This window comes from Euwallacea fornicatus, chromosome 8 (genome assembly GCF_040115645.1).
Source record: "Euwallacea fornicatus isolate EFF26 chromosome 8, ASM4011564v1, whole genome shotgun sequence".
NCBI classification, from domain to species: domain Eukaryota; kingdom Metazoa; phylum Arthropoda; class Insecta; order Coleoptera; family Curculionidae; genus Euwallacea; species Euwallacea fornicatus.
In genome coordinates this window covers 3,298,749-3,321,411 of record NC_089548.1, presented here as the reverse complement: position 1 = coordinate 3,321,411, position 22,663 = coordinate 3,298,749, and the positions used below count along the sequence as shown (strand labels likewise).

At 37.9% G+C, this 22,663-nt stretch overlaps 3 protein-coding genes across 7 annotated transcripts in view; all 3 read right to left on the bottom strand.

Moving 5' to 3' along the window:
* Window positions 1-234: 234 nt before the first annotated feature.
* Window positions 235-2,327, bottom strand: LOC136340747 (endocuticle structural glycoprotein ABD-4-like). The gene is made up of 4 exons (XM_066285060.1): window positions 2,180-2,327; window positions 1,416-1,555; window positions 1,122-1,288; window positions 235-552 (listed from the first exon to the last, which is right to left on the bottom strand). The coding sequence occupies exons 1-4, from the start codon at window positions 2,189-2,191 to the stop codon at window positions 431-433; spliced, it is 441 nt and encodes a 146-aa protein (XP_066141157.1). The 5' UTR covers window positions 2,192-2,327; the 3' UTR covers window positions 235-430.
* A 6,444-nt stretch (window positions 2,328-8,771) lies between these two features.
* LOC136340761 (bifunctional 3'-phosphoadenosine 5'-phosphosulfate synthase-like) lies at window positions 8,772-12,687 on the bottom strand. Of its 2 annotated transcripts, none has more exons than XM_066285083.1 (10): window positions 12,504-12,687; window positions 11,583-11,808; window positions 11,277-11,510; window positions 11,070-11,224; window positions 10,783-11,010; window positions 10,495-10,731; window positions 10,238-10,446; window positions 9,987-10,182; window positions 9,650-9,935; window positions 8,772-9,594 (listed from the first exon to the last, which is right to left on the bottom strand). In XM_066285083.1, exons 1-10 carry the CDS (start codon window positions 12,537-12,539, stop codon window positions 9,485-9,487), a joined length of 1,917 nt encoding a protein of 638 aa, XP_066141180.1. In that variant the 5' UTR covers window positions 12,540-12,687; the 3' UTR covers window positions 8,772-9,484. The 2 variants fall into 2 exon arrangements, with proteins under 2 accessions (XP_066141180.1, XP_066141181.1); XM_066285084.1 differs by having other exon boundaries at window positions 11,583-11,976; window positions 12,504-12,655.
* A 1,507-nt stretch (window positions 12,688-14,194) lies between these two features.
* Gfrl (Glial cell line-derived neurotrophic family receptor-like) overlaps window positions 14,195-22,663 on the bottom strand; it is a 97,667-nt gene continuing 89,198 nt past the window's right edge. For 3 of the 4 annotated variants that reach the window (XM_066285077.1, XM_066285076.1, XM_066285078.1), the window contains 3 exons: window positions 20,257-20,622; window positions 17,118-17,237; window positions 14,195-16,845 (listed from right to left, as the gene is read on the bottom strand). In XM_066285077.1, the coding sequence (XP_066141174.1) occupies window positions 16,624-16,845; window positions 17,118-17,237; window positions 20,257-20,622 (708 nt within the window). In that variant the 3' untranslated portion in view covers window positions 14,195-16,623. Of the gene's footprint in view, window positions 16,846-17,117; window positions 17,238-19,871; window positions 20,203-20,256; window positions 20,623-22,663 lie in introns of those variants that run through there. The other variant, XM_066285079.1, reaches the window with a different exon arrangement.

Here is a 22,663-nt window from a genome sequence, read left to right as displayed (position 1 = left end):
TTTTGCACTAGGTTCACAGATAGCATGTAAGTCTTTACTCACGTCTTATTGAAACCCGCGAGGTACTAAACGAGCTTCAGTGCCATTTTTCATTGGTCTCGTTGGCTTATTGCCATCTTTCACGTTGAAGACCCACTTTAGTACTGTCTACTGTATTGGCATTTTTTGCAATGATACTCACACTAGGTATTACTCTCTTTGAGAGCTCCGTTTTGATACAAACATACAGTACTATATTTTTATAGCTTATGCTTTATTATTATCAAATAATATACACTAAGGTGTTCATGGTAACATAGAAAAATTATTATACTGATCTATCTACAAAAAACCATTAGCAGTAATAATTTAATACATGAAAAATATACAAAAACATAGCGAAAAATCACATAAAACAGTTAATAATGGCCATCCATCCTGTAGTAGATCCTTATCCTCTGAAGCCACCTCCAGGTCGAGTTATCCCATCATCTTCCTCTGGATGAGCTGCGTTCCATTCTAAAGCTTTAATGATTTCTGGCGGAATTGGAGGCGCTACTGGCAAATGTGCTCCTAGAAGGATTATGAACAGAAGATTAATATATTGTACGATATAAACACGTAGAGATTTTTCAATTCTCTATCTCTTTCTCCATACCTTATTAAGATTGATATTAAACTTCAGAAAAAACATAAACATTTACACATGCTCTTTTCCTGGCGCACAAAGATGAAGCAATCGGGGAATCCCGAATAACCGGAGACATTTATGTTGGATTCTTCCATTTGCGAAGAAATAACGAATATTTTCTTAGAGCCACCCACCCACACTATAGTATATTCATATATATGCTATATATATATATATATAATATACTATAATTATAGTTGGCCTTAGCAAAATAACGATAGCTCGTTATTCGCAATTGGTGGAATACCGTATGTGGGTGTGAGTCTTATAACATTAATCATAATCTTTATATCAATGAAAGGAGTCGGTTTTTGAATTAAGTAAATTTTCGTTGAGTTTTGAATGCGAGTGAACTTTTACGGTTGTTTTTTTTTGAGCTCCCACTTAATTTGAAATGTGACTGTTCTGTCTTTTGTGTTTTTATTTAACTTGTTTCGTAATGGAATTTTACCTGTGGGTTGGAACCCTCCTTCGTTTGCAACATATTGCAACTGAATTGGTGTTCCATCAGGAGAAGTGTATTGGAATGATCCTTGGGCTTCTTCGATCGGATCTTGCGAGTTTGCGTTTTTCGGCTGTCCCCGTTCTTCGGCAGATATTCCATTTTCTGCTTCAAAACTGAAAAAATGTAAGCAAAAATTATTCCAACTGTCATTAGCAACAATCTGTTAAGTGCAAATTGTTATTTATAAAGTTTTGTTTTTAACTTTAAGATTAAATGATAATAATCTTCAGCGTTGCCTACCTCCATCTATACGATCCATCGATCCCAAGATCATTGGTTTGGCTTAGTATTCTAACAATCTGTCCCGGTGTTTGAGGTGCAACAGGCCTGTAGGGGCGTTGTGCGTATACTACGCAAAAAATCGCTGCCAATATGAAGATCTGAGAGGAATAAAAGATTTTTGAGAATCTTCACGGAGGCTTTGAACTAAGTCGGCAGTGAGCTTGCAATTGTGTTAAAATGAAATGAGCAGATTTTTTCTCCTTAAGATGGGAATTTACATGAGCACGAAAGAATCCCTCGTAACCTCGATATTGAATAACTGCAGAGAGGACCCACAGATGAGAAAGAAACAGGGAAGACGAAGGGAAGTCCTTCCGCGCTCTTAGCTCATATTCGTAATATATTGTTTATTTATTTTGTTTTTTTCGTTTTTACCTATATGCATTGAAAGCTTCAGCTAATATGAATAAACATTGGTATTGCATATAAAAATTGAAATAAGTGAAAAAAATTTTAAAAAAGCATTAGTGAAAAATATTCTTTTTGTTGTAATAAGAAATAAATATAAAAAATCTCAAATCGGTCCGCATATCCTACTAACACTAAGCGTGTCTCAATTTTTTTTAGTAATAAAAAAAAATGCTTTCAGATCCAAATAATTGCATCAGCAATTTGCAACACACTATGCAGGTATCTAAATCTTTGTATAAAAAAGCAACAACTGTGAGCGACAAACGCAAAGTATTAACTAATTGCCAGCACAAGAAGTGAACTGCACTTACCGCTGAGTGCATGATGGTGAAGCTTCTTCACGACACTGTCATAAAGTGCAGTTTAGTAGGTATTTATATTACCCGCGACCTGCGTTGGGCATCTCTTTTTATCATTTTGTAAGACATTTTCTTTAGGCGAGCTTACCCATAGTAACGTCAATTATTATTCAATTGCATATTAAAATCAAAGGTTATTTTCATATGGCTATGTAAAAGATGCGCCCAGGAACGTATGCCATGTATGCGAAACCAGTACCGGATTGACGTGGGTATTTTATTTTACTGGAACCAAGATTGACAGGAATGTGTGTACATCGCCTGCCAGGCATGTAATGTAATATGGACCGTTTTATATAATTATTGAGCATTTTCTATCAAACAATCTTATTGGCAAGCATTATGCAATTCGCTAAAATAGTGATCTTAATCGGAATTTTGAATTCTCGCTGTTCAATCGTTTACACGAAATTACCTTGAGTACGTGCTCTGACCCAACCCAATCTAATTTCTTATTTACCTAAAGTGCGGCACTGTAGCAGATCCGATGGTGTAATCATTATCACGGGACTAGGTATGCAGAGCGAGGGTGGCAATTAGAATCTCATAAATATGAATTTTAACTTCTAATAAATTGGCTAATGCCATTGAAGAGGATGTGCCAGACAAATTGGATGATAATATAGCACTAATAAAGCATTAATAATTATTAATTTCCTTTGCGATTTGTTTGCGATGGATTAATTACAATGTTCAATCTAAGCCGCGCATTAAGGAGACTTGAGGAAGTAAGGTGAAAAAGGACAGTAAACATTTTTGGTTAATTAATATTGTTGAGGATCCATAGCGATAACTTTTGATTAAGTTTCGTTTGAATTCTACCGGAAAAATCCCACATTTATGATGCGGGGTGTTCTGAAATCAGGTGGTCAAAACTAAACCGTGAAGCTTTCAGTCAAAAATAGCTGTAGTTCATTAGGTCCACGTGACACAGAAAAGAGAACACCCCGTAAAAATTGTTTTATTTAAATCATTTTTGATATACGGGAACACAGAAAACGATTAAATTTCCAGCCACGTTTATCAATGTCCTTACGAGTTAGCAGCATTTTTTTTTTCCAAAAATTCCAATAAAATATCCACAATGAGACTGTAAAATACCGTTTAGTGACGTATAGTGTGCGTAAAAAGTGCTTTTAGATTAATCAAATATGATTAGAAGCAGAATGCAGCGAAATTTTCATCAATTGAGCGAGTTTGAGAGAGGCCGAATAGTGAGTCTGCAAGAGGGTGCTCAATAATTTGGGAAAATCACAACTAAATTGAACCGTAGTGAAGACACTAATGAGAGATGGTCAGGCATGGTTGCAAAATGAGTAAACGGGCAGAAGAAGAGGTGCCCGATGAATCCGAAAAACTATAGAACGCCAAGATCGCCACCTTCGAATTATGGTCCTAAGAGATGGGTTCGTCTCGTCGAAGACGCTGGCGCATCAGTGGTTTGCTGAGTATGGAAGGCCCATTGGGGTTCGACCATTTATCGCTGGATAAAAACTTTTGGGCTGATATCCTACTGTATCTGCCCTATGTTAACCCGCACCTTAAATCATCGTTAAAATCAACTGCAGTGGCGCAGAGAACGGATACATTGTAATGGGGAGTGGGATAGTATCTTGTGTAGTGACGAATCCAGGTTCTGTTTGGGTATGCATGAGGTTCGGGCAAGAGTAAGAAGAAGACGGGGGGAACCACGGGTTCCTCAGTCTAGAATGCAAAAGCATATTCATCAGACTGTTGGAGTAATGGTTTGGGTTCCTATGGTATATGATAGCAGGTCACCTTTACTTTTCATCAGAGGTAGTACGACAGCCTAACGGCACACTCAACAAGCCTTTAAATCTAATCTCGTGCTTTATCTGCAAACTCTTGTTAATCAAGTTTTCCAGGAAGATAATGCACGACCACATGTGGCTAAAGTGACTATGGACTTTTTTCAACAAAAATCAATTCATTTCCTAATTTAACCACCTCTATCTCAAGACCTCTCGCCGATTGAGATATTATAGATACCCTATCCACCAGAATCCCTGGCAGCGCTACGTGATGCTGCCCAGTTAGCCTGGAATGAGGTCTCCCAAGAGAACACCAATAACCTCATTAGATTTATGCCCGGAAGCGTACATAAATGTGTAAGACATCGCGGAGGACCGACAAATGATTATTAAAATTATTAATTTTCTTTTGGATTTTAACAATTTAATTTTTTAATTTTTTTAGTAAATCATTTGTTTTAGCGTAAGAAACATGCATCCCAAAAATGATTTAAATAAAACCATTTTTACGGGGTGTTCTCTTTTTTACGTCACGCAGTATATATGCCGAAAATCTTTCGTTGCCGAAATACAGGGCGTCAGATTTACAAATTTCGCCATAACTTTTTAATATTTCACGGCTTGTTCAGTTTGTGAGGCATTTCCCCGCTCCACTAGGTGCCATAGGGAGATCCCGGCCGTCTAGTTCCCATCGGGACTTTAGGCTACGACATCCCGGCTAGTTGGTTGAAGCACTTCGATCGCTGGGTCACTGATAAATTTGACCCGCACACCTGTCCACGTTTCACTGGGGCGACCCTGGTCATCCAGGCCCGACCGGTGTACTCCAGCAGTCCGATAGGTTTCAATGCCTTCAGGCGCCATAGAAAATTCCGTGAAGAGTTTTTCTTTCGCGGTGGGGGGTTTTTACGTGGATTTCACTGCCTTCGCCTCGGACATTTTCCAATGGTAAATCTCCCAGTTCGTGATTATAATAACGCTCACAACCCGCATTGGTAAGGTAGATAACGATCGCTGCTCCACATTACTGATATTAAGGCCTGGCCACCCATAAAGCGCCTAGCCATAGACCACCACAAGTGTATCATTATAATTGAAGTTAAAACATCAGTACATTATTCATAGAGCCACCTTTCGAGAGGTCCTTTAAAGGTCAGTATGCAAATTAGCATGAAGATGCGTCTCGGATTTAACCAAAGGTAATTACTATAATTTGATAACCAGCGCCTTATCGAACCTGACACCTGAATTGAAACGATTTTACGCGGGCGTAATATAATCTAATTTCGCAGTTTATAATGATGACATTACTACGGCCCAAGGCCTCATTTGCCAAGCATGCATACATATTTATCTAATGCATAATTCCCAGAAAAATCATGAAGAAAATATCTTCTGCATGTCTCCAAATTCACGTAGGATTGCATCTTTATGTACAAGAAGGCAAAGAAGATTTTTAATCACCTCTCTTCGTGGACTTCATAAATATTCATGTGTTTCGTAATAATAAATGTAACATGAGACCGGTGCAAGTACACAAATTTCTTTCTAATTTTATCTATGTTAACTCATATTGCATCAGCATCGCCCTCTCAATCCACAGAATATTTCATTATAAATAATTTTCGTGACAAAACAGGGAATAACGATGGCCAGTTGAAGAAGAAACACATTCCGATGAAAATGCAGACAGTAGGTATAACATTAATTTCTAATAGATTATAAGAGGATAAATGTCATGATCGCATTTCACGAGCTATGGGTCATGTAGCATCCTTGGAAAGACGCCTATTCTTGAGATTTCACTATACAGTAATGAAATAGCAAAAAAGCAGAGTGTTAGCTTCTCCTCGTCGTTTTTTGACATTTTAGATATAATTAGATACAAATAAAAAAATTGCGGGGTTACTTTACATAGTTAATAAGTTTACGGATGCCTTAACTTCCACACCCAGCTAAAAAGAATTTACCTTTAGATGTAATTACAGATGGGCAGAAGTAAATGGAAGAAAACACTTGAAGGCTATTTCAGGCTAAAAGGATGTTATAATAATGGGCTAGTCTGTGAAATATTTTAATGTGTGGTGCAAGAATGTTTTTCAAAGTTCATACGTTTTCGTCCGATTTTGATCTACAAGCACACACATCGGTGAACTCTGAGGGTGTTTGTGCGAATGGGCCGAAGCCTTCTGAAATTGAGTAGGAAATGAGCTTATGCGTTTATAGAGCCGGGAGGCGCTCAATATGCGACGGAACCAAGCTTTCCTTGATATGTTTCTAAATTATATTGATTTCTTTACAAGCTGCGAACGCACTGGTAGAAACAATTACGGGACACTCCAAAATATTGTTTTACAAGCTTTTTGAGCCGCATGAAACGCATCGAAAAAAATTACATTTACAGTTTGCAGTTTTTTGTTGATAAAATAAAACGCTTTTTGTCGTTGGAACTTGTTTTGACCAGTTGCGACAGTCCTGTTTAAAATCGTGCAAATTTTTAAATTAAAAGGCGATGGTTGTCCAACGTAATTTGAACTCGTAATTTATTAATTTGGTACAGAAATAAATTTCAAATAATGAGTATGATCCCTTCTTGGTATCGCGATGCCACTGATGCAATCAAGCTATCAACGACGTCTTGGGGAATCCCATTCCATTCTTCAATTAGGGCATTTCGAAGATCTGGGGTAGTTCGAAGTGGTGAATTATAGCTCGCAACACGTCTTCCCAAAGTGTCCCAAGCATGCTCAACTGGATTTCCGCTTGGACGATTGGCAGGGCGTACCATTCTCTCAACATCGATTTTATCCAAACAGTTATTCACGATGTTAGCGCGATGCGAACCATCATTGTCCTCCATAAACATGAATTGATTACCCATTGGTTCAGCATGCGTCATTATAATAGGTTGAAAAATTTCATTAAGGTTCCTGTTGGCGCTTAAGGGACCATTGTTAATGAAATGGATATCTGCATGCCCGCCAAGACTAATACCTGCCCATACCATGGTACCGCCACCTTCAAAGTGCGACCTTCCTCTGATAAACTGATGATTCTTTCACGTTCCGCGTTCAGGCCAAATCAAAACACGTCTATTATCAGGTACTAAAGTGAACCTAGACTCGTCACTGAAGTCAGTGGAATACCCACTGTTGATTTTTGGGCATACGATGCGATATTTTGGGGTCTATTTCTGTTGGTTTAAGTGGACGCAAGTGCTCAGATACCAAGGGCAAACTCGTTTGTTAGAAGTGTTGCATTGACATTGCGATTTCTTCACGCGAGCAATTGAAGAAATAGGTCTTCTCTGGGTGTGGTTGTTGATGACCGACCTTGTCCTGGTCTTCTTTTAACATTTCCTGTTTGAAGAAATCGATTCCACAATCTTGAAACTGCTCTTTGGCTGACTTAAAACACTTGGACAACATGCGTCTGTGTTGGCCCAGCTTCGAGTTGCCCTTTGGCTCGCCATGCTTCATTTTTCAACATGTTGCTCGTTCATTGTACGAATAATGAAATCAAAAAATTGTACACCACTTATTCTTGAGTTCAAAAATTCGAGCGATACCTAAGTAGCGCTTAAATGCGCTTTTATGCTCTTAATGAGAATTCAAGTTAAAACCTGTTAAATCGACAGGGAAATAGGCAGATAAAATTGAGTAAAAAAATTATATTTATGAATAAGGTAATATACCTTAATTGTTTTGAAGTACTGTATATTTGAAAACTCTCTTTTTTAAACTCCACAAAACATTCTCCGCAACCAAAAAAGATGAAGTTTCATACAAAGTATTGCCCCCTACCTCGTTCTTCTGTTTGTAGCCCCTTGAATCGAAAGGCACCGTTAATGTTTGCCATATGTGGCGAAACTCTTTTTTGAAGCATGTTCTAGACATGCTCAAGTGGATTCAAATCTGGCGATTGTGCTGGCCATGGCAATGCAACGATTCCTCGATTGGTCAACCATCTGTTATAATATCAGCAATGTGTGGACGAGCATTGTAATGCGTGAGACGAAAGTTTTGGTCAACAACGTTAGCAAATGGTTGGACTGTAGGGTCAAGAATGATATCGATAAAAATTGATATCGAAAATAAATATGTTAAAGGAAGTAATTGAAGTTTCTATAGCTGACGCAATATTTCCAGGAATAAAGAATTTTATGTTAACCTAATGTGAAAATTTAAAGATCTTCCTTGGAGTGTCTGCGTAACTTTGGGATGTTACGCAATAAAAATGTTAAATATATATCCTAAAACACCGGAGCTTTTCTAAGTGCAATGAGATCTAAGGAAAAAGCATAATTTTCCGAAATTTCGCAAGATATCGAGAAATGGAAAGTTCCGATCTCAACTTAATGTGTTAAATAATGTCTTGGGCATTCTGAAGTTTTCTAAATTCACCTGAATTTCCCACAGTTTTAAGATGTTTCACAGATTTGTTTTCTGGTGTTATGGAAATAGATGAATTTGTTATAGGTTAATTCAGGCGCTCTATTCATCTCAGGATTTCCTCTGATACTAACTAAAAGTCTTAAAGTTAGTCCAGGAATTCTACAGAACAGTGTGTTTCAAATTGCCCCGTACCCACGATGTTCCATAGATTTGTACAGAACCAACCAAAAAACAAAATTTCCTTTGAAATTTCCACGAGAATTCCATTGAGATACAAACATATGAGATAATTTTTAAAAAACTCCGAAGATTTTATCGAAAAATTTCCATAAAATTCTTGTAAATTGTTCAAGACTTCGGTATTTTTCATGGATATGGAAAACCTTTTTCAACTGTTCTGAACATAGGATTTCACTTGATAAAATTTTAATTCCATATTATGATCTCTTACAATAAAATTCAGTGGTAAAATTTGGCACATGCAAGATTTGAGTCTCCGATTTTACGCAATAGGCAATAGATTCTTCCATAAATACACAAAAGGGCATTCGTGCCCTATTTAATTATGAAAAGTCTTTATGATATCCCGCGCAACTTTGAAAAACAACTTTAAGCAATGTTTTGATGCGAAAATTATTTGATAGTGTGTGGACCGCCTTACGGTGCAACATTGTTTTCTCCAGAACATGCATATAAAGTGCTACTGCAATGTTTTAGAATCAAAATGGATTCTTGAGATGAGTAATCTTGTCGATACTCTTTCATTCAAAAAATTAGATAGAGGGGAGATATTCTATGCTCCAACTATGAAGGTTAAAAGCAGCACCAATTCATTTCAAGAGATCAAAAGGAAATTCGCTATACATTTTTAATGAATACAGTGGTGGTCTGGAGAGCTTCCACAGCGGAAACTTCAGGGATTGATGGAGAACCGAAAAATAATATGAATTTGCTTTGTAAACATTGCTCGTAACGCGCACCGTTTCTAAAATACAGAGCGTTAAAATTTTTCTTTTTCGGTTCTCCCTCGTTCCCTGAAGTTTGTGCCATGGAAGCCGCATCCTCCATATGATAGATATAAATTATTAAAATTAATATTTTACGTTCTTTTTTTGTAGAGATTGATAGTAATCGGAAATGATTCCCCACGCTTTAGGGCTCATGAATCCCTCAGGAGGATCCTCCCCAGTCCTGGCAAATTCTATGGATAATAACACATTCCAAAATTGCACGTAACACCAAGTCGACCCACTTACTTCTCATCTTAGTTCCAGAGATAAAATCAAAATCTCCTTTCCGTTTGGGCTCAAAGAAAGCCATAGCTTTCTGAACCATATCATACGCAGCTATCTTAAACGGAATAATTTCCAGATAATTGAGACCTGGGGCCATTTCGAGTACTCTCCCACCATGGGTCGGATCATACAAATTTCCATCAGGAGTAGCATTATTACCCCCTGGATGCGGTAGTCCAGCCGGATCTCTTCCTACGATATAAAAGTTAGCTTTTGCTATCATTCTAGCTTTGGCATGCCACTGAACCTATAAAATCAAAATTGTCTACAGATGGGAGAGCTAATAAAAGATACTGACCTCCGTGGGTCCAGCATACATCATGGGGCTTGGAAATATGGCCAAAATTGTTGATTCTTTGTTCAACACTCTAGCTTCTAAGACAGCTTCGTGCTGTTGGATGCGGACTTTCAGAGGAACATCATCGTCTTTCGTCCAACCTCCTAAAGGGTTTAGGAGTAAAACTGGCTTCTTGTAGCCTCTTTCTTTGAGCTGTCTATAGTTGAAGGAACGTAAAGTTGTTGAGTGATAGCGGGACGATTTTGAGGTACCTTTGAGTGTCCGTCATCAATAGAGCATGTCCATTGTGGATTGGGTTTCTCAACTGAAAGGCGAATACAGCATCTGCGTTCATTGATGCAAATCTTTCTCGTAATTCTTTAGGAGTTAGTCGGTATTGGTCTAATCCATCATTCCATTTCACTCTTTTGATCACCTCCAGCTCTCCACCAATTAACCAATCCCCAGATTCATATATTCGCTAAAAGAGCAAGTGCATAAACTTTTAACATTCTATGGTAGAACTTACCTTGATGTACGGATGATTTTGATGAGTGGTACCAAACTGCCTGGCTACTCTTTCTTCCTTCCTGTGGGCGTATATTTCGGGTCTCCTTAAAATTGCGTAAAGATCATCTTTATAGTACAAAGCAACCGCTTCGCTGCTCCCAATGGTTTCCTTAAGGGTTGTTGATATTGTTAAGACGATTGGTACACTTTGGTTAACTCTTTTGCCATTGAAATCGATGGTGTTGAAGTGAAGGGTCTAGGTTTTCACTTTGCTGTTATATGAGTGAAATATGAGTTGTGAAATTACCTGCAGGTACTGATCCTCTCGCATAAATCCAGACAAAGGGGAGGCCCATCCTTCACTCAAAACCTGCAGCCATTGAGTGTCAATTGCGTTGAGTTCAATTCTAGGTAAGTTATGAGCCTCCGTTTGTATGCTTTTGATTTTGTCTTGGGAGACAAAGAGCTCCCTAATTAAATCTTCACAGTTGAAAGTGGATGGGGGTTCATATAGTAAGTCCTTGGGAAGTATACCCTAAAAGTCCATTCTGTTTATGAGTGAGTGACTGGTTAGGTGTGTGCTGGCTAAATTACGTTTTCGCACAGCATTTCAGCAACCAATTGCACACATTCATCAATGGAACATTTCGTAGTTTTAACTACCAATTCTGGATTTTCTGGAATTTCGTATTCTTGGTCCACTCCAGTGAAAGTTTTTATTAGTCCTTTTCTCGCTTTCTTATATAAACCTAACAAATTATTGTAAGACTTTTTGAACAAACACTAGAGAATTATGTGTACCTTTTATGTCACGTTCCTCGCAGACTTGTATGGGAGTATCCACGAACACCTCAAAGAATGGGAGATCGCCGTCCTCGTGAGTTCTTCTCGCCTTTTCCCTGTCAGATTTAAATGGCGATACGAAACTGCACAAGCAAACGTGTCCTGCGTCTGCAAACAGCTTTGCTACTTCCGATATTCTTCGAATGTTTTCTTCTCGGTCTCCTTTCGAGAAACTCAAATTTTTGTTTAAACCTGTAAATCATTTTGATAGATTTATCGCAGAAAATGGCGAATTTGCCTCAATTTTAACACACGAGTTATTACCTGTTCTCATGTTGTCTCCATCTAGACTATAAGAGGCAATACCCTTCGAAACCAGAAACTCTTCAAGGGCAAAGGAGATGGTGGTTTTCCCCGCTCCCGACAAGCCTGTGAACCAAACGGTACAACCTCTGAAGTTCGTTGGTTCTCCAGAACCTAAAACTTTGGCTCGTTTTTCTCTGGAAACGTGTCGCATTTGGTACTTGACATTCGTCGCCACTTGTTTGTCCTAAAAAGGTGCAGAAGAATCATTAACGAGGAATTCTACATAGCGTTCCTTTATTTCGTGACATCCTTCAGCTCTTAAGTCAGTAATAGCGTGTTATGTGATTTGGAGGGAAATTCGTATAGCCCTGACGTGACTGATTGCTTTCAACGGAATCAAAGTAAAAGGCCTCTAAAAATAGAAAAAAAATGTGATTTTTCATTTCGGGGGGCAGGTGAAGGAGCTGTTGGGATTACAACTAAAATAAACAGGGTGTTGATTTTTGGGGTGAGCATTGTGAAGTAGGCCGAATCTTTATGTATCGTGAAGGTTTTTTTAAAGATAATCTATTGTTGCAACGTCTCGAATTGGCGCTCTGTATAATGTATAATGCAAAACATTAAAATGTTAAGGGGACTCTCTTCAACCTAAATGGATTACTCGGAAATGAACACAATAGTTGTAGGGTGTTATTATTATTATTATTATTTGCCAGTAAATGCGTTTTCACGCTTCCGTAGGCGTTTATTACAAAATAACATAATACACTGAGTATATAATGATAGTAATTATATTAGTTATATAATTCGACTTGAAAGTAGGTAGTGCCGATTTTCTTTGAACGATCTGACTGAATCGCAGCGAGTGCTCGAAATATGAACAATTTTTGATCTTAAGGGAATGCGTAAGTAGTTTGATGGTTCAAATCTAACACTCACCCAATTTGCGGTAGAGCCACTCCTTTCATCGGCCATTTTGTAAAAATTCAACGAAATAACACCTTTTCTACCAGACTTTATTTAATTTACCTAAAAAGCAGAAAATTTATTTGTACACATAAAGACGGAAATCGTCGCGCTGATCACGACGAAAGCATGCACCTATCACTTCTGCAAACAGAGTTCAACAGAAATACTTTCTCTCACAAGAAAATGAATAAGTTGCCACCAGGATGTATATAAGGTGTGCTTCAATATCAAAAATGTGTTACGTGCATTTAAATTGTTGATACACTTCACTATTCTCGCTGTAACATGTGTTTTGCCACTAGGCAATCGACATGTTGCTCGGTAGAGTATGGTATTGCCAGATCTCTGCCTGTTTATCTAGAAAAAAATGCATAAACCCTGGGAAGTAGTAATTTAATATAATAGTGACTTCATTTGTCAAAAACCTTAAGGATACACCTCTAGGGCCCCCGCTAATAAAACGCATTACTTCGTTGTCAGACATGTGCTAGGCATGTCCACATCTTACCAATACATACATTAACATTTCGTGCAGCGTATGTACGTGTATTAACAACATTTATTATTACACAAGTTCGTTATGCTACCCATCATTTCCTGACGAGAGGGATCAATGGCAATCAAGCGCGAGTACGATACTTTACTTTGGCCATGGTCACTGTCTGTTGCCGTTGGTAAAGTCTATTGAAATTTAATTAATGATTGTAAAGCCAAATTCAAGTTTGTCTAGCTGCAGCTACGTAATCAAGCAGTAGTTTATCTCCCGCAGGTTCCCTGTTATTCAGTCTGATGCTATATGGTCTTTACTTAACGTCAGTCAACAAACTGAATGTTGGTTCATTATTAATTGGTCGTGGCCGAATGGACTTCGTGAGTTGCAAATAAGAAATGTTCCATAAAGTTTTCGTTTTGATGTGCCCCGCACTATTTAAATTTATCGCACATTTTATCTCTGCAACTCTGTCGAAAAATGTTGAAATAAGTTTTCGAAAGAGTTCCTCCGCCGATTTTCGGGATATCGGCGTTAAATGTGTTCAAAAATTAGATCAGCGCCCCCATCAGCCGTTTGAAACTTTGGTATCTTTGGAGTGCGGTTTTTCGCGTATACTGAGTGACACAATAGATTCTCCATGTATAATCTTAATGTCTCAGTTAGGAACCACGGAGCCTCGAAAACGCGGTTTTCCGATCATCGATTTTAAGGAACTTCTAAACGACAAACATTAGTATTAAAGTGGTTTATCAGAAACTCAAACAAATATTGTTGCTGGTTAATCCATTTTGTGCTGACTTATAACTCATCGACACGATCGATCTGGGCTATTATTTAATACAATTATTATATTGCTTCGCCTCCTCTGGGTTGGCAAATATTAGCAAACTTTCGAGATTTTTTCGCTTAAGTTGTTTAGTTGGGGCCTCAATGCGTACCCTGGAGACCTAAATTTGGGCCCTGGGGCCCTAAAGTGGAGTTCCAGCAACTTTCATTTTAACGCTCGTTCAATACCCCAAAAATTGGTGTCGGAGGGGCCGGGCGCCGCACAACCTAAACGAAATATTACTTGCCGGTTTGCGCACGCTTTCGCACCGTGTCACGTATCGGGCATGTTGCTTAACATTTCTATCACTTTTGCGGCCAGAAATTAAAACGCCATTTTTATTACAAAATCAAAAAGCTTTATTTTACCCAACAAAAAGTTCGTTTTGCTAAATCTAAGACGCTATATCTAAAAGTGTAAAGTCAAGTAGCAAAAAAATAATTAAATATCTTTACAATAAATTTCCCTAGAACAAACAATGCCTCGTGTACTATAAACACTGTGTTTTTACATTAAAGCTATGGTATGATATGTATTTGTTACAATTAAGCCTTCACATTGTTTCCTTAAGCAAGGGGTATTCTACTAAGTAGTTGTTTTTAGTTACAGTGAGATGTATTAGTTTGCGGGTTGGAATGAATTTAGATTTTTGTTTATCGCAAAATTGCAACGAACAAAGTTGCATTATCATTAGCTGTGTATAGTATATTATGATATATTTTCAAACGTATGTAAACGAGTAAACCTAATTTAGATAAGTTTTTTTGCCTATGGAGGGAAGTGGGGTAAGCCACAAGCCACTGTTTCTTTACGAATTCCTTACACTTTAACCAATTAAAAATCGTTAACTTTTGGATGGGATTTTAGCGTAATGATGTTACCTCAGGGAAATGTGTCATTTAAATAAGAGACCGAAAAGGTCAACATCTCAGAGGTAAAGTGTGTTGAATTGCGCCAAAACTGGCAATCTCCGGTACTACTGCACGATTTACCCTACAAATGTACCCCTAGTAGTACTAATTTAGCTTAAGACATTAAAACAGTCACATTTCGAAAGGATAAGACACGAAATTAAATCTTTTTCTTGGCGAACTCCATTTGTGAAGGATTTTCGGACAGTCTACGTATACGGAATTAAATATCACGTCCACATCTAGAAGAGGCAAATTTTTGCCGAACGAAAACACTCGGACATAACGTAGAAACACGACCTTATCCCTCCTCAGAGAGTGCCGCCATTAGGGGGGGTGATCAGTGATTTACGGGTGTATCTAAATTATTCTTCGGTGGGTTGTAGTAACTGAAGCATGGCCAAACTCGCTGCAGCTACTCAAAATTTTCATAGAAATTTAGAGGAAATTAGAGAAAATTAGAGAAAACAGGAGAGAGGAAGCCTCGTTACAAAGCCTTGTTTTGTTTTGATTTTCAGAGATCGATTTGTTTTGATTTTGTTCATTTAAATAGCGCAGGTTCCTTTGCACCTAGTTATTACGAATTTCACTATTTTATATGTATATCGACACAGTATCTGTTACATCTAATAGTATCTTTCATCACTGGTTATCAAGGTCTCTTCCATATTAGGAATTAGTCTTATCCTCTGCTTCTGTTTGTGGTTGTAGAACTTCCCACATGCATTCTGGGGCCTGATTCCGTGCCATGGGGTAAAGAACGGTCGAGGGGAGTGGCGTTTAACAAACTTAATCGATTCTGACGTTATTCCCCAGTGAGCGTTCTACCCCCCAAAGCTCAGAACCCAGGGCCAGACGAGTGCTGTAAAGACTTTTTCACTTAGGGCAATATTGCCTGTAGTTCCTCAAACTAAGCTTAGGTCTAAATATGAGTTTAATTGACAACTTTTCATTGAACCAATCTTAAGCATAATTCAACAATTAGGCCAACTCATGCTTAACAGTGATTTGATGATCAAGTTTCACCTATAAATAAACGATTTGGCATGATATGTGTATCTGCCATCGAATCAGTCATATGAGATCGGGTTATTTGTCCCTTCAATCCAAAGTTTCAGCAACTTAACACTGTGTAGAAATGGACGAAAACAGGAAGTTTTATTCTTTGTTGTGTTTCTTTTCGGAAGGCACTAGATGAGCGAAAATCACTGCTATTTATAGAAGAATTTCATCAACCCATTACAGGTTGAAGGCCTAGGAATGGTCATTTTTGGGTTTGGGATAATGAAAAACGTTAACTGAGACGTTAAAATTGGAGCGAAATTAGATTTCTAGAATCAGCTAGTGGGTTAGAATTTCTGGTTCAGTGTGTAAGATACGTAAGACAAAAAGAACTTTCTCCGAGTCTTTGCTCTTGTCCACCAGTTCACGAGGCTCTGGTCGGCTATCGGAAAATAATCCAGAGTTTGACATTAACGTTTTCCTAGGCCACAGTCCTATAAATCTGAGAAATTTTGAACGCACTTCGCTCTGCTGCCTTATGCTTGTAAACTATTGATATATACTTGGAAAATCCAGTTCCAACCCGCCATAGATGCCATAAGCTCACATCGAGGAAGACATTTCCAGATTCCTACGTCAAAAGCAATTATAAAATAAAGAACAACCCGTTCTTTATAAATTTATCTAAAGGTCTGAGCAATGCCTTTGAAACGACAGTCAGTGACTAATATAGTCTATGGTAACAGTAACAATAATAGTCAACAATGATATATGTACAAAGTGGATTACGTTTACCTAAGAGCAGTGTTTCAAAGACACCCTAATATTCTAAGTGATATGCATTCATCAGTCTCATTGTCACGAAATTGTCAGGTAGTTTATGATGGGTCTCACCATACTTAGGGAGATTAGAATATGAGTAACGATCGATGAGGGTAAGCAACAAGCTGAGGACGTTTCCACTGGTACGATTTCAATCTCCGCCATTTTGAAAATGGATAGCAGGACTTGAGATAGAAATTCTGGATGACGGTTGTTGATTCGGTCGACGATTATTTCCATTAGGTCCGCGCATTGTTCCTGGAAGAAACACTTTTTGGATTTTTTTGAATTTGGAAATTGCTAGGATCATAAGAGGACGGCAGACGTGACATCAGGGTCCAACAAATGCCATTAGGTCTTTGGATATTAATCTTTTGAGAAGAATACCATTCGACTCGTCTAAATCGACGAATGAAGAATCACAAAAAATTCCGATAAACTTTAATAGTTACTAAAATAAGTTAATATATTTTTACCAAGATGTCCCTATGTAAACAAGACATTTGTTATCCAAGTCATTAGTAACCCACCTTTTCTTTTTCCAGAATATCCACGGCACTCAATTTGCTGACGTCAAAGTCGTCCGAAAGCTTTCCAACGATGATGACGTTCTCTCGAGTGGAGTTAAAGAATTCCATGGTGCATAATGTCTATAAAAATACAAAAAGAATTATACTAATAACTAATAATACATTAAAACGCTTCCAAATTTCCGTAAAAATATTTAATACCGGAACGGACTTGTTAAGCAAAAACTCAAAAATTATAATTTTCATCACCCTGTATTTCAGGTAGGAAGCGAAAAGTGATGCGCGTTCCTCTGAGCTTTTTTCTTATTTCGCTCACAGTAACCTACAGTAGGCAGTTGACAGACTCACTGTGAAACACCCTGTATACAGGGTTATATAAAAGACGCCAAATGGCGCAAGGAGCCATTATTTAGTGCATTCTGCAAAAACGCGAAGACTTAGCTATGAACATCCTAGTACCATTCGATGGGTATTTAAAAACTACATATCCTGGTAAGTTAAAAAATATGGCATTGCATTTAAATTAATCCAGTTATAGCCACTTAAAGTCCTCATTTGAATAGTTTTAATTTTTGCACACCCTGTATAAGCTGGCAAGTTTTTCATGATTGGGATATAAAGTATGATCCATTATTACACTACACTGTAAATTACGCTTACATAACTTAAATACTGCTTAAGTGGTTAAAATATGAAAATTAGGCCAAATTTTTACAAAATTTAAATTATTTCAAAAACCGTAAGTGCTAGGTATTGTAAACCTTATTAAAACACACATTTATTTTGATCGGAGAATCCAAAAATGCAACAATATACAAGGGGTTCCATTTAAAAAAACACAACTTTGATACTTTTAGCACTTTTGGGACACCCTGTATAATATGAAAATAATTTTAAAAAGTAGCCATAATAGATCCCCATATAACCCAAAAGAAAAATTTTTAGAAAACCTCGTATTTTGGCCACAATATTCCGAGCCGTATAGCGTGAATAACCCTGTATACATAAACTACTAAGAAGTATTGTGTACGTTTTGCCTTCTTATCGAATAAACTGTGGAATGTTTCTAGGGAATTAGCGGACAATTTTTATACAAAAATATCTTCTATTTAAATTTTGATATGCGATTTTACGCAATGTTGAAAAAAAGAATCTAAGAGTTTGTAATGAGAAATGTCCCTTTGGTAACCTTCCGCTCAATGTAGGTACCAGCATCATTTTAATTAAAAAAAACAATTAGGGCAATGAATTATTGGAAGTTTGGCTGATAGAAGTGATTCTCTATCTTGATATATTCAGTTCAACCTCATTTTGGAATCGTTCCAGTTACGGTCTTCTATATTTGAGAATTAGTTTTGAAATGAAATAATGTCGAGACTCGTATATGTCCTCCAGTTTCCAGAGCACTGCATATGTTCATTTTCTAGGACTGAGACATTTTTTTCCTTAAAAAAACGATATTTCAACAATTTATTAATTTTTGACCAAGCAAAGTGTTATTTTTCTAAGCTTTGGGGGCGATTTTTTTTTTAAGGTAAGGCCGCATTTGAAATTATGTCCGTTAAAAAGAGTTGGAGCAAAGGTGTATTAGACCGGGACTGACGTATTACCGAAAAACCGTCAGAAAAGATTATTTTGCTGGAATTTTCGAAAATCGAGACAGTCACTAGTTTCCTGATGTCACCTCAGCTTTTCAATTCATATTAGTAATAAAAATTCTCAAAAAAGGAAAGATCTGCCACAAGTGAAAATTTACAGAACGACTTCGCATGTCACATACAAAACTCTGTTATGTTAATGGTCCGTTACCGTGTGAGAGATTACTTTCACAAAGGAAAGTTTTGACAACTTTGGCTACGGAACATGAACCAATGATGAATAATTAAGTACATGGAATGGGGACGAAATTAGAGAAATCAGTAAGCAATCGCACTAGATGATAATGATTGTTTATGTCGCGTGGTGTGTCATTGACCCTCGGCCAGTTAGGCCCTGAGAAGAATCTAGATCGAGCATGCCCGGGCAGAAATATTCTATAATCTCGGATTTTAACTTGTTAAAGTCAATCTCTGTATAACTTCCGTATACAAATTCCGTATTTCTAGCTCTGGTTTTTGGTATTTTCCACAGCGATTTCTAATCTGAAATATCCGAGCTTTAAAGAATCGATTATTGTGGGCATCCAGAGCAAAACCTCGCAATATTTTCCACTTTCTTTCCGCGTTTTCCAGGGTTTATGCTCCGGCTACAGGGGATTTGTCCGAACTTCGTCATCATTTGACTGATGAAGAACGAAAAGTCTCTTGCGTTTACAGATGTGTGTCCAAAAGTATTGGAAATAAATGAAGCTTTGTCGTGAAATGATTCCCACTAATTAGTGCCCAAAGGTTCCTCATCAGCACAAGGAATCTGCAATGGAGGAATTCGTCCTGATATCGATCAAATCAACCAAAATAAATGGCGAGAAGTTTTGTGGAAATTTCCGTGCTGAACACAATTTTTTCCAAAAATAATTTTATGGGGGATAGTTAAAACCTCTATCCTTGAAATATGAGTTTTTCGGGTTCAAAGATAGGAACGAGAAGTCGCCAGATAATTGCAGATTCTTCGGGACTTCAACGTTCAGCTTCATAAAGCGAAACTGTCGACGTCCTAGCAATTCGGCCCCAAACGTAGTTGTAAATTTTGTAATAAAACTATAGAAATTAATTCATTTAACACTACTTTATTAACTAGTTTCCTTGAGTTGGGAGTTGAGGGGAAATGGTCACGCTCTTCGAAGGAAATTGCTCTATGCTGATTTGCTCTCGCATTGCAAATGAGTCGAATCAAGCTACGGTGCATGCACCTTGGAGCCTGAGGTTGTTTGTTATGGTTAACATGAAAAAACTGAATTGCTAAAAACTCGCCAACCTCCAACTGGGAGTCGGGATCGTGGAAATGGGAACTAGAAAATTCATCTGCAAATACGGAAGATTGGAGCCTTAAAGTGGGAAAAGGTGGTAATAGGGTAATCTCCTCAATTTCGGAACACACTGTATTATTAAAATCCAACGAAATCTCACCAAACCATAGGAGTCTTTCCCTAGAGTTTGATTAGGACCTCGACTGTTATTCTATATCGAAAAAAATCACTTACCCCATTTTCCTTTTCCGCTTCCTCTCTTATAAAAGCCTGGAGAACCCTGACTACATCCTGGATGACGACAAGATGCGTCGTGTGGTTCTTGTTCAACTCCCTCTCATCCACTTCACTGTATCCAAGGAAAAGAAACACCCCGTGAGGCAGGGAATAATCCGTCGGGGAGGGCTTCATGCAGATGAATCTTCCGGAGTAGCATAGACATCGTCCCCTAAATGCCTGATATGCAGGGGCGGCATGATTGTAAAAAGCAAATTCCGTCTTGCAAGGCATCCTGTCGATGCAAATCGTTCGACATGACAACTTTTCGCCCGTTTCGCACTCGCACACGTCAGAACATTCAAATTCGTCTTCGTGATAAATCTGAAAATGGAGATTCATGACATGCTCGATGTGTAACACTTCGGCTAGAAATTGGAAAGCTCCGGTATCGGGGTTTTTTTACTTTCAAAAAGGGAAACTTGTCTTAATACGTGACGAGGAAAATATGTCAATCCCTCGTTTGGGAGCTGTTTCATATTTAACAGATTTCGGAGAAATATTACCGCAATTTGGTTTTCGATACAGCTTTTGAAATGATAAGAGCTGAAAGAGCACTTAAAGAATTGAGTCGATACTCGAGGGTATTTTCGGAAATTTAATGTATAATTTAAGGAAGTTCTAATTTATTTACGTCATCGATGCGAAAACTCTTCTCGATTATCGGTGATTGGCTGAAAATCTCACGGCCCAAATATTTAAAATTCGATGAGCTATATATACCACCGGCCAAAAGTTTGGGTACAATTAAAAGAAATTGATTTTTACGTCGAATACCTTATGATTTCGTGAATGTTTTCCATTTAAACGCTCCTATCAGACAAAAATAGCCGAGAAGTTAGATTACAATCAATAACGTTGGCTAAAATCGGGGAAAAAACATTTCAAAAACGTTAAACTTTATTTTTATTAAAAAAACCACCATTGACTTTTATAACAATTTCCACCAGTTTATTTAAATTTTTCCTGTTGTATCGATGTCCACGCACTTTCCAATTTATGCCACAGTTCAGCTGCCAATGAGGAACACGAAATCCAGATCTTCCAATCTAATTCTTCCCTTAGTAAGTCGATTCGATTGAGATCAGGCGACTGTGGAGGCCAAATCATCTTCTCCAACGTTCCAGCATTCTCTTCCTCTTCCACATAGTTTTGACAGAGGTGAGAAGTGTACTTGGGATCATTGTCGTGCTGAAACATGACCCACCCCCAATAACTCGGCACTCCGATGGGATGGCATCTTCCAGAAGGGTTTTCCTATATTCCTCCTTCTTATCCGTTATTTCATCAGTTTTGACCAATTCGTCGATACTGTAGCCAGAGAAACATCCCTATACCATTATGGAACTACCTCAATGCTTTACGGTTGGTTCCCAACACTGCGGAGATATTTTCTCCGAAGGACTTCTTCTGACGAAAATTCGCCGACAATTTTCAAAGATTTCGAAATTTGATTCTTCCATTCACAGCACGTTTTTCCATTTCTCAATAGTCCAATTTCGATACTCTCGGACCCATTGAAGGCGTTTTTGTTTGTTTGCCAATCTTAACAACGGTTTCTTCGCAGCGATTCTCCCCTTTAACCCCCCTTGTCTCAGCTTCTGTTTACTGTTGTTAACGATACGGAGTTTGGCCGGGTACTGTTTAAGGTTGCTCAGATTTCTAATGCTGTTAAACGCCCATTTCTTTAGTTGGTAACAATAATATGAGTGTCTCCTTGTGGGGTGCTCACTTTTGGCCGTCCACTACGGTGGCGATCGCGAAAACTGCTCGTATGATCGAATCGGTCAATGGTTGATTGTTCACCCTAGAGGGAAACTTTCACCTTTTTAGCAATTTGGCGATATGAAGATCCTTCTTCGTGTAAATTTACACTTCACTTTTCAATACTAATTTCATTCCTTTTTGCCATTTTAAATTCTTTAAACAAATGGACTGTTAAAGAATTTGTCCACGAATTTTCTAGAAAGGTTTCGACGTGTTCTGCACTTGAGCCCACGTGACAGAAAATTCGTATGTTCTTTCAGATTTCTTGTGCATGTGAACAACCACAAGTAATTTGAACGTGGATCATCCAAATAGCAGGTGAGCGGTAAATCCCCAATTTGTGATAAGCGAAGAGAGACCTTTTCCACTCTTGACATACCAATTCCAGTAGTCACGAACTAGTAAGTGGACTGTTTTTTGTTTTTCTATTTAAAATTTAATGTTAACGTAAAATGAATAAATTAGTAGCTGGTAAGCACAATCGATAAATGATTATTCATGACTAACCAAGTGTGTCCAAACTTTTAGCAGGAGGTGTACGTATATAAAAATTTGAAAAAGTTGTTCTACAAGAAACCTCATACCTACTCCCCTGTTT